Here is an 18,114-nt window from a genome sequence, read left to right on the forward strand (position 1 = left end):
AGCTCCAAGATGGCGGCCGAGGCCGACTGCGGCTCAGGGGACCGCGTGGCGCTGGCGGCGGCGGCGGAGGCGGTGGCGGCGGGCTGGGTGCTGGAGCTGAGCTGCTGCTGCCTGTGCCGGCACTTCGTGGAGGGCCGCGCCGCCGAGTTCAGGCGGTGGAGGGCTGTGGCGCAGGGTGAGGGGGCTCCTCCCGTCCCTTCCCCGTCAGGACGGGGCTATCGGTTCGCCCCCTCAGCGGGGGCGGGTGGCGGCGCTGAGGAGATTTGGGGAGCCGCCGAGCTGCTGGGTGCTGAGGGAGGGCTCCGCTCGGCCTGGCTGCATCACCCTGGTGCTGTGAAGTATGCGTGGTGTATGTACCGTCCTGTTACAGAACCTGAGGCCTCAGCTGCTGGTGGCTCAGGGCTGCTGAAAGGTTGAAGAGGTTTTAGTAAGGAGATGCAAAAGTTAGGGTAACTTAAATAAACCGGGTTCCTGAGTTTACGTCCTGGCTTCTGATAGAATGCTAAAAGGTTTTGAAGTAGTTAGAATCCATCGGATGCAGGTGGAACAAAGCCTCATGGCTGGATTGTGAATGGAAAAGTTTGTATTTGAAATGAGGAACACTTAAGAGTGAGGATTTTTAATAGAACAAATTGTCTTGATGTCAGATTTGATAGATTTACAGTGATTTTTTTCTGTTGGGAAAAAAAAAAAATCAGGTACCAGGTTAGAGCTTTGGAGGATTCTTTTTCTTAACCAAAGTAAAAGGCCAAGAGAATAGTAATAGGTTAAATTTTTGCAAAGAACTGAATACCATGGTATGCAGAATGAATAGTAAAGAGATTAATATGAGAAACAGTGAGATTAAGAAATCTAAAGATAATGAAATGCACCAAATGGGGGGCTGTTAGATTTAATTATTAATGGTGCTTCTCAGCCTTGGGGCTGCAGCTCAGTAGGAGAATTGCTATGAAATTTCATGAAGACAGATGGGAAGCAGAGACAAGGCGCAGACTGGAATATCTCCCAAGGAGAATGGGAAGACTTTAGGAGATTGTGTTAGTAGAAACAATTTTTACAATGAATATTTGTGCAGAATACAAAGTTACACGGAACTGGGAAATAATAGAAAATCTGGAATGTGAGAGTTCATTAACAGAGGTGGTGCTGTAAGGTTATTAAGTCAAGAGTGTAATAATCTATGGAAAAAGCTATGTGCACCCATAAGACTGCATTAGAAAAAGCTTGTTTTGTTATTGTTGGGAATACAACTGTTACTCTTGTATACATCAAAATGAGACCCTACTGAAATACTGGTTGGCAGTCAGCCTGAAAGTCAGTTTAAACTGAAGCAAATGCAAAACTGTAAAAGGAGCTATTTTGTTAGGAGATGCATAATACTTACATGCAGCTCAGTACACTACCAAGTAGAAATAGTTTACCTGTCTAGGTAGTCTGTGGTTCAAAGACAGCATGGCAGCATTATGTGCCTTGCCTACCTTTATCCTGCTTTGATGGGTCTGTCACCAGAACTAGTTTGTTTAGGTATCTACATGGAACAGGGTTTCTAGATCTTCTAATGAAAAGCTAAGAAATTAAGTACATTTGAGTGGCTATTGAGAGGGGAACAATTTATATTCAAGGGCACTTCTAACAAATGAATTAACAGAGAAACAGATTCTAGAAAAGCTTAATAAGTCCACGTCGATTAATATTTGTCATTTTACTTGTGAATAATTGGACCTATTTTTCACTCTGTAAACATAACAAGGTTTCTTCTCCTTTGGAATAGCTGTAAGGGAATTTAGTGCCTGTAATCAAGACTGCTTTGTGATACAATCCGAAGCACAGGACATTTTGTTTAAAAATGCAGCCCTTCCCTGAATTAACACTAGTGTAGGTGCACCATAAAAGCAAATGGAGGAGCAGAGAAAGCTGAATGATTTCAAGCCACTTGCTAAGTTGAGCTCCTTTTTCTGTTGCATTGCTCACCTGCAGCCTTCTTCCTGCTTCAGAAACTCCCAAGCTCTGGCTCCATCTTCAGGGCATGGGGATCTCTAGCAACAAACTCACCATCCAAACTTACTGAAGCTGAACTGTGTTGCCTGCTATGGGAGATGCATAAATTAGTGGCACTTCACTGCTATTCTAAGCAGTATTGCTTTTTTTTTTTTTTTTTTTCACTTCCGATTTTGGCTAGAGCTTTTGCATCACCTGTCCTCACAGAAACAGAATTGAAAACGTGTTCTTTGAAGCCCAAATGACAATATCCTGCTTGATAGTAGATTAAGAAAACCCTGCATGATTACTTAATTAGTTTGTAATTGGATACTTATCCACTGTTCCCTAGGGCATGCTCATACGCTACTGAGCAAGGAAACCAATGCATGTTGTGTTCTGGGTGTGTCAGGGCAAAACTGGGGATGATGCAGGGGATGCCCCGCTGCACAATCATGGCTTTAGCTAGGCTGCCTCTGAAACGTCCTGAAACAGGGTGCTCAGTCTGCAGCTGTCTTAGGTGAGCAGCTTGACAGGTTCTTTGCTTTTCGTTTTGAATGTTTCCATGTTGTGCTGTGAAGATGAATTACTGCATACAGCACGTTAAAATGTAAAGTTCACAGTAATCAGCACGATGGAAATAATCTCACCGCAGCTCCCTGTCTGAAATATACAGTAATCCTTGTGACCTTCCAACCCCATGAGGAGGATTTCCCTTGTGGGTTTAGGTTTCTGCCTAAGCTCTGGTAGCTTTATTGCGTTTGGTCTGCCAGTTGCCACAGCAACGCTGTAAGTGTTAACAGTCTGCTTGGGGCTCTGCTGGGTGGGCACTCCATGGAAATGTTCTCTGGAGCAGATAGTTGTCGGTCTTTTCTGCTAAGCTAGTGAGCAAAACAAACTTTTATTTGTTTATGTAAGATACTGTAGTGTTAAGTTTTTGTTGTTTTTTTTTTTTTTTTAAAGTTAGTACATTTTTTTTTTTTAAAAAAAAAAAAAAGGTGATGCATCTTGCCACTTCTAAACTACTGTTGCGAACTGCAAGAGGAATACATTTTTATGGTCAAGTGCTTAAATATGACTTGTGTTCTTAGAACAGGGAAGAACATTAACTGATAATCTGCTAAATTTCTAATTCATTAGGGATCTGATGAAGCATCTTTAGTCTGATAATGCATTGTCTAGTATATTTGTAGCCACACTGTGGCACTGCTGGAGCAAGACTGACTTAACTTTTTCCCTTCTTTTCCAGCTGTTATTAATGGCTTCTCCAAAATAGCTACACATCAGAAAAAAATGGTGTACCTCTGTCAGCTCTTGATAAGAATTGCAAATGGAAAGAAACTTGGTAAATACTCTGATTATTTTTTATTTTTTTTTGGCCACTTGCTGTTTAAGTAGATCTGAATGAACTTGCACAGATGTGTATTAGATATGCTTTCACATTGCTTCTAATGTGTGTGTATGTATGTATATAAAATGGCTGAAATCTCTGCACTTAGACTGCTAGTGTTCCGCATGCACCTGAGCTATATGCAGGACTGGCATTACCCTGTGATGATTTTATTGCACAAAGTTTGAATGCTTATATGCTGCATGTGCTTATGCTGGTCAAATAGTGGGTCTTTCTGTCACAGCAGCATCGACAAAATAAATATACTTGAGAAGATTGACTGGCTCTTAGTAAGCAATATCTGTAAAGTGCAGAGGGGGCGTTTCTTTCTGCAATTATAAATCTAGAAATTAAAGTGGGACAGACAGTAGGAGCAAGATACAGATGAAAAGCTTAATGGCCTTTCTTTTTACAGAAGGTCATAAGACTTTAGACTGGCATTTTGTCTTTGGGATTTTTATTCAGTGTAGTGTCTTTTGTTTGGCTGTAAGTTAGCCACAACTCACTAATTTGGCTGAGCAGCTTCTGTGCCCATGCACAAGTTTTTGGAAGACTTAACTTCTTTGCTGCTTCATAAAACTTAGTGAGATTTAAGATTTTTAAAAGCAGTCTTGCCAGTATGAGCATTGAAGAACAAAGGTGTATTCTAGCCTAGAAGTGCCACAAAGACTTATTTTTATAAAATTAAAAGCAGCTACTCTGCTTTAATTTAATGCTGCATGCTTGGAATTGTTTAAGGCCAGTTTAGCTGGGGCTTGGAGCAAGCTGATCTGGTGGGAGGTGTCCCTGACCATGGCGAGGGGGTTGGAAGTGTATGATCTGTAACGTACCTTCCAACCCAAACCATGCATAGGCTGTGTTTTGTCTGGAACTGGTCACTGATCCTGCTTGCTGAGAGTGTTCCCAAACCTTAGTATTAGCACAATGACATGGCTGCTTCTGCTTTTTCAGTCAACAGTCCTGTGTTACGTTGTTTGAATTTCCCTCTCACTTTAACCTGTTCAAATACAACAAAAAGTTAAGACATGGTAATACAGAGAGATCAGGATTGTGCTTTGTTACAAATCCAAAGCAGCAATACTAAATGTTATGAAAATTGATGCCAAGCTTGTTGTAAAAGTATTATTAATACCATCCCCAATACATAACGCTAAACTTAGCACTATTTCAAGTAGCATTTTAATTGAATGATAAGTAGAAGATGCATAATCTTTCTTAAAAATGCAACAATATTGTTATTAGCAACATCAGGAAGAAAGAGGCTCTAAAAAGGAGAAGATTCCTTCAAGTCTCTTAAACACACCTGAAAAAGGAGACTAAAAATTATTTGAGGAGAAAGGATTTGTAGTGATTTATAGTACATAGGACTTCATTGTGTATACATAATGAAATATGCTTAGCTTCCTCCTTTAAGTTTTGTTTTAAATACCAATTTCTATTTTTTTCCCCTAAGAATGCAATTTTGAAGAGGATCCAAGAATTTCACCTTTGGAATCTGCGCTGTCTTATTGGACTTTACTTGAGAGGGAAGAAAGTAAATTTGATAAGCTTCATGAAGATATTCGTCGCTTGATTCAAATTCAGGTCTGTGTTATTTATTCAAAACACTTCAGGATGCTAGCTATTCATTCTGCTAAAACGGAGCTTGGGCTATGAACAATCCAAACTGAATTTTCCGAGTTTGTCCTGTTTCCAATTACAGTATAAACAAAGCTGTATGTGAAACCTTTCCCTATCTAGATTGGTTCCTGTTTGGCAGGTTTTGAAAGAATTTCAAACTGGGATAATTTGGAAAAAAAAAATTATATCAATTGAGATATCAATTTCAAAACATTTATATCGAGCTTTAAAATATAGCTTGAATAGCTTTACTTTCAGATGAGTTTTTTTGGCTTATGAGTAATTCTCTATATTATAACACTTCTAATTTCAGTGAGAAACATGTATAAATTTACCTGTTCCTGGTAATGATGGTGGTGGTTGTTTGTTTTTTTCTTTTTTTGAGAAATGTGTTTTGAGATTAAAAGCGCTTGGGGAAAAAAAAATCTTGACCTGCTCTGAATTTTCTTAAAACTCAAACTTTCCCGTGATAAAATTGTTATATGTTCAGAAACACTTTAACAACTCCATTTTGCTGTTCTTTCCTAACGTGATAGAACTAAGTGTGGACGTGCTGTTTAACTGGAGTTAAGACAGAACAATTTATATTCATTCTTCTAAGTGTTTTTTTTATTTATTTATTTGGAGATAGCTACAAAATATCTGCGCTTAACAAGAAATAATTACCAGTTGTTTTGTTGGTTTTTTTTGAATCATTGTTTGAAATATTACATGCATAATCACAACTTATGTGCAATGCTGAATTGGATATGTCCTCTTTTTAACTGCGTTTAATGTGACCACTTGACATTTTTATTACTGTTGCAAATGAGAGCACTCTACTTAGTTGCACGAGGGATATTTCACAACTGTTAAGACTGAAAATGTCCTTCAGGGGAAGATGGAAGTAATGGTAAGGGAGAGGAAAAAGGTAAGTAAGGGAAAACTTGCATCAGTGCATCGGATTTGTCTTTAAATCCCCGCTCTTTATACAAGATGTTTAATATTATTTCAGAACTAACTGTAATAACTCAATAATTGTTGGTCATGCTTCTAAATGTATAGATCTCAGGATTTTGGAAGTCTCACAAAATCACAGAAGTGTGACCTCCAATTTTTTTTGTGGTGGTGGTGTTTTTTTGTTGTTCTTTTTCAGGCGAAATGTATTTCAGCTTATTTTATAAGTGTAACTATATTGCTTGTAGGTTGTAGCAGTCCATATGGAGAAAGGATATTTTAAGGAGGCTGCTGAAGTTCTTGAAAGGATGTTTACAGACTCGGAATCAGATAAGGTAGTAACGTGCTTTTTTTTTTTTTCTTATTTTAGGGGAGAAGAAGAGAACAGTTTCCCAAGGGTGGCAAATGCTACCTGCATATCTTTATCCTAATTCCACTAGGCGCAATCACTTTCATACCTGTGGCAGCTCTCAGTGCAAAAGAATATTTGGAGAAAGGGAAATGATAGAAATAATGCATGATTTGGGGGAGTAAATGATTGCTTTTAGCAGCATTTGTTCTTCACTGTGGGCAGCAGCGGTCTAAACTTAATCTCCTTTCCCACTTTGAATGAGAGATGAGGAATTCTGGGAAGATGATGCTGCAGTTTTCACAGTATAATCGCGCTGGTAAAGAAATGGTGGGGCCACTGCTCTAATTGGGCTGTTGACTTTTTCTGAGCCTTTGCAGCGTGGTCTTTGTCTTCTCCATTGGTTAGTGTTCTACAGACTGAATCACCAGAAGGAAGGAAGGGTCATTAGCATCCATTACAGAGTGGATGTTGTTATGCCTCTTTCTGGACCAGATAACATCAGGGCCAGGCCCCTTCCTGGTTTGATGGTCATTGCTTCATGAAGATGCAAGTCTAAGTGCATGTCTGTTTAAAATAATAGCTAATGCACATGCCTGAATTTGCTGAAAACCCTAAGTCCACTTATAGTAATGACTTCAGCAACCTATAGACCATTGCGGTAATGGGGACTGCTTATAGGAAGCTGAAAAATAGAAGAAAGAAGCAGATTGTATATAGACTTTTGACCTCTCTTTTGAATGTGTACAGTGCTTGCATAAGTCCTTCTTTACTTGTTCTTCATTTATCAGCTAAAAGATAGAAGTACTGACAATCCCCTCATTTTCCCCACCCTTGCATTTTGTGGAGGCAGAACATGATGCCTCACAGTGTGCTACACCCTTGAGGAAAACAGGATGAAAAAAAGAACAAAGGAAGGCAAGGGCTGCAGGTGAAAAGAAGACAGGCAAAAATGCTGCCTGTATGTTCCTCTGGTATATTAGAACACTTGTTCTATGTAAATAGTAGTACATGTATAACAGATTCAGATTATTTGATTCAGAAGATTCATCTGTTTAGAAAATCACAGAATCATTAAGGCTGGAAAAGACCTCCAAGACCATCTGGTCCAACCATCCCCCTACTACCAATGTCATTCACTAACCCACGTCCCTAAGCACCATGCCCAACCTTTCCTTGAACACCCCCAGGGATGGTGATGCCACCATCTCCTTGGGCAACCCGTTCCTATAACTGACTGCTCTTTCTGAGAAGAAATGTCTCCTAATTTATAACCTTATTCTCACCTGGTGCAACTTGAGGCCCTTCCATCTAGTCCTGTCATAGTTACGTGTGAGAAGAGGTGGACCCCCAGCTCCTCACACCTTCCTTTCAGGTAGTTGTAGCCTGTACTAAGGTCTTCCCTGAGTATCCTCTTCTCTAGACTAAACAACCCCAATTCCCTCAGCCACTCATAGGACTTGGATTCCAAGCTCCTCATCAGTTTTGTAGCCCTTTTCTGGACACATTCCAGGGCCTCGATGGCCTTGCACTGATGTAGGCTGAGGTAATAGTAGTATTCAAGTTGGTAAACATGAGTGCAGCCTGTGCACAAGTTAGATACTGGCTGTGTTGCTCTCTGCATGATTCAGAGTGGTTGGTAGACAAACATAATGTGATTAATTATGAGTACTTTTGTGCTTTTAATGCTGCTGTACTAAGTAGTCCTTTTCCTGAACACTGTAGACCTGTTTCAGTGTCAGTCTGCAGAGGCAGTATATGAGAAAAGAAACCCAGTAATGAGTGGCCCTTTCTGGGTGTACGTTTTGCTCCATTGACCACACTGCTTTCAAGGTTATTCATAAATGGAATGAAAGTGTGCATCTCTGGGAAGTTACACCTAATATTTGGTGAGCATGTAAACAAAGCAAACTCCTGGCATTGTGCCTAGTTCACAGTAGAACCCTTTCAAACTGTAGTGTGAATTTATTCAGAAAACTACATGACGATCTTTTTTAGCTTTGTGTGGGTCCTATTTATCATAGATGTTAAGATTACTGCAAGATACATATATATATGTATATATATGACACATGAAAATGTGCTTTTTTTTTAGCCTTTAAGAGTGAAGCTGGCAACCATAATCAAAAGCAAAGATCCATATATTCCCCTTCTCCAAAGCTTCAATTACGACCTTTTGATAAGTAAAGTCAAGTCTTACGTCGAACATTTCATGAAAGAAAATGAAAAAAACTTCTTACTACAGGTATGTCAAACTATTTTCAAAAACTTATTTCAAAAGAGATGCATACTTTCAAGGAAACTGTTTACACTAGGTTCAGTTACTGCCTTAGATGAAAGGAAAGCTTTGTCTTCCTATGGCTGATCTTATTAATTGGAAAAAAAAGTTGAATTTATGATTAGGAGAAAGTTGGTAGGAATAAGACTCCAGAGGAAGAGGACCAGTTCTGATCTTAGAACTCCTTGAACGATAATGTAACTATATTTCATGTTTATTTTGCCTTCTTTAAGTCTATAAGACTTCTTAAATTAACAGTGAAAGATCAAGACCTGTTAATGTGTTTAAAAGCTTTAGGAATGTCAGAGGAGTTAGAGATTGAAAACTCTTACTGCTTTTTCCTGCAAATAAAAAAAGCTCCTTAAAACCCATCTTGCTCAAAAGTGATTTAAAATTGGCAAGAACAACATTCCTCCTGCAGTTCATCTTCAGGAGGATTGTGAAGAATTTCCCATATGTTTACTCACTATAAAAGAATATTGAGTCACTCAATTACAAAAACACAGACATCTAAAGGTAATAAGAGGTAAATTCTAAATAAACAAACTTGAAGTTCCTTTGGGGTTTTCATTTTATTACCAGAGAGACTAGAGAAACTCTCAAATGTATTCAGAGTATAATATGAGAAATATTTTTTTTAGTAGCTTTTACTCAGCTGCCAGTCCTCAAGTTTATTTTTCAAAGCAATTTATTTGAATCTAAGAAGAGAGAGAGGTTTGGAGATGTCAGAGAAGGCCCCAAACTCCATACCTGCATACCTCCATTCCTGGGCTCTGTGTTGCTTCCCTACTGCCTGTATGCACATCCTTCTTACTGTCTGCACCAAAGTTGCAATATTCTTACTTCTAAAAAATTTTTACTTCAGCCTGAATTAACTCCAGGATGTAGAGGATAGCACGGTGTAAAGAGTTCACTCTTTTCTGTACAATACAAATAACTGCTTCCCAGCAGTGTACACTGTGTTCTCTATAGAAAAACACCTTAGCTTTAACTCTTTCTTCTTGTGCCATATGTGGAAATATAAAAGGTCTGTATTGCTAGGTTGTTCTCTAGACTGCCTTTTCTAGCTTACTATCAAGCCTGGAATCTACAAGGTTGCAGCTCCTACTGTTGATGAAATTCTTGCACTTCAAGAAACTTAGAGGTAAACTACCCTAAGAACAATCTGCAGATACTTCAATGCAAAAAAAAAAAAAAAAAAAAAGACCATCCAAATAGGATCAGTCAGGGAATACTTATAATTTTTTTCTGTGTAATAACTTAGTAGTCCTTAAAAAGAACTAGTTTTAGGGAGAAGTACAATTTGAAAGTTACTGTTACGTTTTAAAATGCATTATTAGTCAATTTTTTAAATTAAATCCTTTCTACAAGTTATTTATATGGAAGCATATTCTCTCTTACACTCATGTTTTGGTACCATCAACAACTGTAAAGACAGAATTTTGAAAATTAACAGCTGAAAGATGTGGTAAGTTGAGCAGTTATGGAATTTCTGGGAGTGGAAGTATTCTGTAACCAGGAAAAAACTTTCAGTATTTTCATGTTTGAATTAATGAAATAGAGACTGCTTTTACATTATCTGTTTTTTTACAAAAGTTGAGAGATTACGCAAGTTACTGTGAAGGACAAGTTAAGATTTCAAGAAGACTGAAAATTGGACAGATGACAGAAAACTAACAGGAGGCAAAATCAAGCCCTGAAAAGAATAAATGGATGAAAAATGGGAGCAACTGGCTAAGCAGAAAGAGAATTCATTCTGGGCCTGCAGTGAACTTGTCAACACTGAACTGTTATGCTTTTTAGTCATCTTTGAGCACTGCTAAATAGATCTCCTTTCGGGTTGTGTAGACAGTGTTAGAAAGTGGTTGGCTCTGCTTAGTAATTATGGTGCACAGATAGAGTTTTTATATCACTTCAGTGGTAAGTAGACCTTAAGATAGTAGAGAAGAACATTAGTGGCGAAGTAGCATGAATGACATCATATGGACTGATTTTTTAAGGTGTTGTTATATCCAGTAGATAAGAGGAACTTTGGGGAAAAGTACTAATCTCATAATACTCTAGAAATTTTATAGAATAATGAACCCTCTCCTTGGGAAAGGAGGAAGAATCGTCTTAATTTGTGGCTAAAATAATTTAGGCAGGATAGGATGTTAAAATATTTTTTGTGAATACAGGAAAAGTTGTTTTGCAAGCTTAAAGTTTGATTGGACGTACCTTTGAAAGTCTTGTAAGTATTCTTGATCTTGCCATGCTCTAACATCAGTGTAACTAGATGAATGTGTGAGGACTGTCCGTTTTCAATTTGTACTCTAGTCTTAAAAAAAAAAAAAAAAAAAAAAAAAGACTTCAGAGTACTTCAGTAGTATTTGCAGTCTTGATCTCTGCAATGTATTTCACACATCATCAGTATGTTCAGTTCATATAAATATTACTTGTGGCTTGGACTAAAATTTCTCTGAATTACTAGCTGATAAAGATTTTGATGGATTTCAACCTACCTCATTACAATTGTTCTGAAACAAATTACTTTAGTGATAATACCCTTTGAAGGGTCTGTGGAATAAGTACTGTTAGTAAAGCTAATGCAGAGTACACTTACCTAAATAGCAGCTTATATTAAAATTAATGTACTGGCTGCTATAATTTTGAAGCATCAATTCCATTTCTCACAGGCAGCCATGGCACGGGTAGAGTCTAAAGGACTGGAAGCAGTAGTGTTGCAGAATATAACTGTGAATGCCAGTGAAGAGGAAGAAAATGATTTGGAAACAACACAAAGGTATGTATTTAGCATTTTAGTGTTGAGGTGCTGATGAGATATAACCCTGTCAGGCAGCTCATTGCCACTCAGCTGCTCACGTACTCACCCCAGGTGGGATGAGGGCGAGAATCAGAAAGGTAGAAGTGTGAGAACTCGAAGGGTTGAGATAAGGATAGTTCAGTAAGCAAAGAAAAAGCTGTACACACAAGCAAAGCAAACCAAGGAATCCATTCGCTGCTTCCCATTGGCAGGCAGGTGTTCAGCCACTTCCAGGAGAGCTGGGCTCAACAGACATAACGGCTTTGTGGGAAGACAAACACCATCACTCCCAATGTCCCCCCCTACCCTCCTTCTTTACACCAGTTTTTGTTGCTGAGCACAGTGCCACATGGTGTGGGACATCCCTTTGGTCAGTCTGGGTCAACTGTCCTGGCTGTGTACCCTCCCAGCATCTTGTGCACCTCCAGCTGGCAGGACAGCGTAAGAAACAATAAAAAGTCTTTGTCTCTAAATGCTGCTCTGCAACAACTAAAAACATTTGTGTGTTAGCACCATTGTTTCCATCAAAAATACAAAACAACATCATGTGAGCCTCTGCAAAGAAAATTAACTCTGTCCCAGACAAAACCATGGCAGGAACATGTTTGGATAGTAACTTGAAACCTGTAGAATTAAGAGTAAGTAGAAGGAAGGACATTATATTCCAAATCACTCTCCAACAGAAAGTGAATTACTAATTTATTCTCTATTTTTAAGTATTAGCCTTTCTGTAGTTGTTATTCTTGGCATTTTACATCAGATAGCTTGGCACTGAGTTTCAATACTTGCTGAAGATGCATGATTTTCAGTTTAAACAGCTGTCCGTCTTGTATAACAATAAAAACATTGGAATGCTTCTTAGAAGTTTTCCTTTACACTTGATTGAGCTTGTTTTAGTCTTTAATTTCAGACTATAGGTCATCTGATGAAGAGAGAGAACAGGGAAAGGGAATTGTGTTACTTTTTTCCTTACAGCTAAATGCAGGATCTACTTGCTTAGTGATTCTGCTATTATGATAAATAAATATGTAGCTTCATAGACAGAACATAGGGTATGACTCTGGCAATGTGAAACGTCAAAATAAATACTTTTATAAGAAGTGCTGAGGAAACTTGAAACATGTTTACCTTTTTACCCCTTTGACTGTCCTTTAAGTAATGCTGATATTCTAGGTTTATTGCCACTTGCTTTTCCACTTGTTTTTGTGGTTTTTGGTCAGGATAGTTTGTGTTTCTGCAGTTTTATACCTACAATACTTAGCATGATTTAGTTAAGAAAACTGATTGATGTAGAATGTACAAACAAACAAAAAGTAAGGTAAGTAAAATAAAATAAATGAAATGCATCATATCTTCAAATAAATGCATGTCATGTTATGGAAAAGTTTAAGGAGTTACTTCTGTAATTGCATAATTTTGTAAATTTCTGGAAGGAATTATTTCACATGAACAAGTTCTGTGTTTTTCGAGACTTTCAGTATTAGCAGTAGCATTATAAGTAAGTAGATTGATGTAGTTAGCGTTTGTATGCCTCTGTTTCTGTAGAGAAATCTTGGGATTTTATTTAATGTAAATACTGTTGATTCACATCAATGGCAAGTTGCTGTCTAGGAAATTATTTTTATTTATTTTAAGATTTACAGAAGAGCAACCAAGTACTACAAATCAGTTACCTGAAGATGCAGCAAAATCAAGGTAAAAATGATTTTTTGTGTGGCTTCTGGTCATACATGCTTCATGATTATTTTTTTTGTATTTTTACTTCAGTTCTGTATTCTTTGCAGGCATCGTTCTATGAGGAAACTCAGAGCACATAGCGTTCTTCAGAGTGAGTGTTAGCTTACTTTTTATACTTTCAAGATAAAGCCATGTCAGACATTGTTTTTCCAAATGGGTTGATGGTTTGATAACTGTTCTCCAATATGATTGGATTCTTACAAACATGATTACGGTGAGAAGAAAACTCCTGATTTCTGTCTGCAGGTTTCTGCATGTGTGGAGTGTTGCTGCATTTACAAAATGTTTTAAAGTTCCCTGACAATTAATTTTGCAAAATCATTCTCTGTTTTCTGTTATGCTGTGTTTCTTGTTTTGTTTTACTAGATGGTATTCTGTACAGAAGAAGGTAGACATAGTAATAAGACTTGTCTCTTTTGGGCACCCAACCTAGATAACATTGGGGTGACGGAAGGAAAGAGGCTGTCTGACAGAAAAAAAAAAGAAGTTGTAGAGTAAAATGCAGGGTTAGGCTGTTCATGCATCATCCTGGTACTGTTTTCTTAAAAGCTTAAGTCATGGCTTTTGTCACACTTACAAGGTTCTGAAAATCATTAGTACCTGATTACCACAAAGAGATGATGTTATAGCCACACATGGCTAGCTGCTGTCTGACATACCTACTTGTCTACCCACAGTTATCTGTTGCTTCTGTTGTGCTTGGAAGGGTGAACTGTTAGGATAGCATGGTTACTTGCCTCAGTTAGAACCTCACATATCTTCTATGGAAAAGATAGAACCTATGCAAAAAGTATAATATTTCTGACCACTGGTTAATTTCTATTCTCTCTACCTAAACTGAAAGAGATGCATATAGTAGGAATATTTTTTTTAAGCGTAAAATAAAAATTTTTCATTGGTACATAGCATTTTTTTACCTAATTGCGTAAAATAACTCTTCTGTGAGCTCTGTCTCATACAAAATAGTCACTTTCTTGAATAGAGTACTTAGTCTTTGGACTAAGGCGAGATTATGTGTGTACATATATAAAAGTATATTCATATATGAACACTGAAATTTTCCCACTCTGTCCAAGCATATCAAAACAGTACATTGTAGTCTCACATAATTGTTAGCATTTGAAATAGAACTGTAGAATTGCTAGAATGTACTGCTTTAATGTTGACTCCTTATCGATCTGGATGTATGTTGTTTCTAGGTCTGAACAGCTTGCAAAATGTGGAAGAAGTTGTAGATAGTCGGAGTTCTGGCCGAAGAAGACAGGTTTGTATTTGATTTCTATTCTAAGTAGTGAGAAAATGAGTCTGCCCTGCAGTAGAATTTTTTTTTTTCCAGCTGTATTAGACTCAGCATTCAAAATTCTTGGGTTTAAGATTCTTTACATTATTCAAGCTGTGCTATATAGCTTCTGGGACTGTTTAACTTCTAATTTCTGTCTTAGGGGAAAAAAAAAAAAGTATTTCTGGTACTATCTCAGGTATTGTTGCTAATGCTCATGAGATTTGAATTTGTTCAAATATTATTAGCGCTAAAACTTAGTCTGAGTCTTTTTAGATGTTTTTGTGAAGTTGAAAACGTGCAAGTTTTTATTTAAAAATAAAAAATAAAAATAGTAGAACTTTGTGTTAAAGAATTTGGTATGTCATTTACCCATAAGACATCAAAGATGTTTTTCTCCAACTCGGAAGCTGAATAGAGATTTAATAACTTAATAAATCCAAACTTTGTTTGTCTGAGGTATTTACTTAAACTGTTTTGATTTTATAAGCAAAAAAAAAAAAGTAGATTTTTATAATGCTCCATTTCAAATAGTCATTTGAACTCTCTCCATGATTAAACCTACTCCATTATATTCAGCAATTCTATAATTCCCTACAGGTGAAAAGTACAGACGTGTATTCCTTAATAGAAGTGAATTTGAAGCTGATTTGATTTTAGGGATTAACTGCTACAAACTGAGCTTGTATATAGCTCATTTTCTTCATTTATGATAAAATGATAAAGCACTTCTGAACAAAATTAATATTAAATAAATGTATTCCTCTTAAGAGAATCTCGTCAGAAGTAATATGGAGTCTTTCTGTTAACAGTTTGTGCCATTAACTAAATGTGTTCATTTTGGTGCAGGCTGTTTCATTCTTCTGGTGTTCATTTTGATACTTAACTTTTCATATAATACCAAAGGATGAACTGGCTTATGTTTTCTTTTCCAGACAGTCCTCAAGGAGAGTTGTAATTATTCCTATCTTTTTAAGAATTTTTAGTGAAGTTGAAGAATTGGTTAAATCTTCATTTGTATTCTTTCTTCAAATTGGTTGAGGTCCTAATGAGAGTTCTAATGCTGTTAAGATACAGTACCACCATATATTGGAGGTTGAGCCCCTAGCTACATACATGTATAAACACGTAGTTCTGTACTTTCTCACAAATCTTAGGAATACTTACATCACTGAGAGTCTCTTCAGCAGTTCCAAATACAGTCAGTGCCCTAAAAACCTTAAAAAAATAAAAATAAAAAATCAATGCTCACAGGATTTGCCTGTTGCATTCAAAAGCATAATAAATGTTTTTTTCTATTTCATACATGGACAGGTATCTTGTCAGCCAGTTGCTGACAGGCATGCACACTTCTGTCAGTCTTGTTTCAAACATGAAGTTTGAAACTAGTTGGACCCCAATTGACACAGAATTAATGACAGCTTTATATTCATGTATTTATTTATTCAGGCAGTATTTACTGAGATGGCTACAAACAGTGAGTTGAGACCTCGGGCTTGTGCACAGATCTCATTGGAAAAAAAATGCTCTATGCTTAATTCTGTTATTCTAAATTCAACCTTATTTGAAATGTAAATTTATGGAATGTATAGAAAGCAATAGAAAAGGGTATCTCATAGTAGTGAAAACTCTGAAAAAAATGTAAAAGCTTGAAAGAAATTAAAACTCAATCTGAACATTTAGAAAACTATGCATTTGCTCTGATATTTATGCCATACTAGTGAGACCTCATAAATATTGCGTAGAAAGCCATGATAATTGGCCTTTTAAACAATAAATCCGCACCTCTGCTTAATTATCTGGGTTGTATAAGATAGTCCACATGCATGAAAGAATGCTGTGAATGTCAGAGCTGTTGACTTCTAGAACTTCCTTTTCCATCCAGTCCCTCTTTCAATGTTGGCATTGTTTGCTCTTGTTTTGTAAATGGCATTTCACTGCAATGGTTCAGTGCCCGTTTACAGCCTTTCATTGCTGCGTTTTCAATTAACGGCATACAGCAGTCTGGAGTGTTATTGAAAGGAAATGTACTTTATTTTCTCATTCCTAAATTGAATTCTTACGGGATACAAGTGTCACAAAGACGTCAGGGAGCTGTTTGTACTCAACCTATTCTCTATATGTGTATGGTCAGTCCTTGGAATTATCTAAAATCAGTTTGACAATTTGCTTAAATGTCTGAAAAATCTGAGTTTTCAGAATTTAGTCAGACTTGTATAGAAAAAATCCACATATTTGAACTTGAAGAAAGTTTCAGAGCAAAGAGTCCCAGCATGCACAAGGGAAAGGAGATAGCTAGAACAAAACTGGCTCTGAGGCATAACAAGATCTTTTGATAAGGGATGGTGCATTTACGCAGGCTGTCTGGCAAACTGAAGTTTGCTCTGCCAGCGTTCTGAGCTAGCCAAAGGTCAGATTGCTCTGGGCCAGGCACTGTGATTATGTTAGCTCAAGCACAGTGCTGCTTTATGTCTGGTCTCTCAACCAGTCTTGGTAGCTTGTAACAGCAGTGCCGGAGTCTACACAACTGCCATCCCAGAGCACAGTCAGTTTGTTGGCATGTGTGGGGAGACAACTTACTGATCAATATAGCTGCTTGGTGTAGAGGGAAAAATGGGTCAGTTTCTGATTTACCTGTACAGCAGGCTGCACAGTTATATGTTAAAGTGCAGAAACTTGTCTGCAAAGAAAGCCTGCTGTTACCAATTTTAAAAGCAGAAAACAAAAAAAAAATGTTAACAGCAAATGTAATTAATCACTACAACAAGTAACAACGGTTGTGATTGTCTCTGTGCTGGAAGTGTTTGAATTAACCGGTGCAGTAGGTCAAGCGTAACTGTGGTACTTGAGTAAAGATTATACTTAGGAAAGTTTTCTGGCGTGCTGTGAAAGGAGATGATCTAGATGATTTCAATGGGATCTCTGGTCTTTTAATAATAGCTGTGGTTTGTTTGTTTGTTTTTTAACACAATACTGTCAATGCTGATGTTGCAGAAGATTTGTGGAACACGAACTGTTGGGTAAAGGAGGTATTTTTGATAAAGGGTAGACAATTTTAGGGAAGTGCTAGGTTTCTTTTTACAAAGACAGCTAAACTACTACCACACAATTCTTTCACTGGCTAGTCAGTGAGGCATGTATCAGGGATCATAGGTTCTTGAAAAGGGCACCGTTAGTTGCATTAAGTTAGAACAACTTTGAGATACAAAGTTTGTTGATATTCATGTACCTCAGCTTGAACTGTGTGTAAATTCCAAATTTTTACTTGTCGCAGAATAACCAGAATACAACTTTGATCAGGCTGAATGTTATGTCTCATCCCCTGCAGTGACCCCCCCCCCCCCTCACTGTTGCTTCACCTTCATCAGGATAAATTCAGGGGAGTGGGGGTGCAGCCAATGAAAAAGCTGTACGTGACAGTGCTGAAACTGTCACCTGGTCAGCCCCTGTGCACGAATCCTTGTTGTTCTTAGAGCAGAATCTTTTAAGGATCTGTCAATGGGTTCTTAGTCCTTAGGGAAGGAGAAAATGAGAAGGGGAAAAAAAAAGTATCTCCTTGGATCAGTGACTTACCAGAGCATCCTTGGACCTGTTGTGGCACTGACAGTTGTACTGACTTACCCTGAGCTGCTCCGTCCAGCCACCTCTTTTTCACAAGCAGGATGGGGATGCATTTCTCAGATGACAGGAGTCACAAGAGATTTACATTTCTGCTATGTAACATTATTTGCTGAGTGAAGTGATT

General features: G+C 37.6%; 1 protein-coding gene across 1 annotated transcript in view; it reads left to right on the forward strand.

Annotated features, from left to right (window-relative positions):
- Positions 1-18,114, forward strand: part of TERF1 (telomeric repeat binding factor 1) — a 24,844-nt gene continuing 6,730 nt past the window's right edge. The window contains exons 1-9 of the mRNA XM_084282770.1: positions 1-175; positions 3,227-3,322; positions 4,821-4,951; positions 6,172-6,258; positions 8,368-8,517; positions 11,226-11,332; positions 12,989-13,048; positions 13,138-13,181; positions 14,290-14,354. Of these exons, the coding sequence (XP_084138896.1) occupies positions 10-175; positions 3,227-3,322; positions 4,821-4,951; positions 6,172-6,258; positions 8,368-8,517; positions 11,226-11,332; positions 12,989-13,048; positions 13,138-13,181; positions 14,290-14,354 (906 nt within the window). The 5' untranslated portion in view covers positions 1-9. The remainder of the gene's footprint in view (positions 176-3,226; positions 3,323-4,820; positions 4,952-6,171; positions 6,259-8,367; positions 8,518-11,225; positions 11,333-12,988; positions 13,049-13,137; positions 13,182-14,289; positions 14,355-18,114) is intronic.

This window comes from Netta rufina, assembly GCF_964035555.1.
Source record: "Netta rufina genome assembly, chromosome: 2".
NCBI classification, from domain to species: Eukaryota; Metazoa; Chordata; class Aves; order Anseriformes; family Anatidae; genus Netta; species Netta rufina.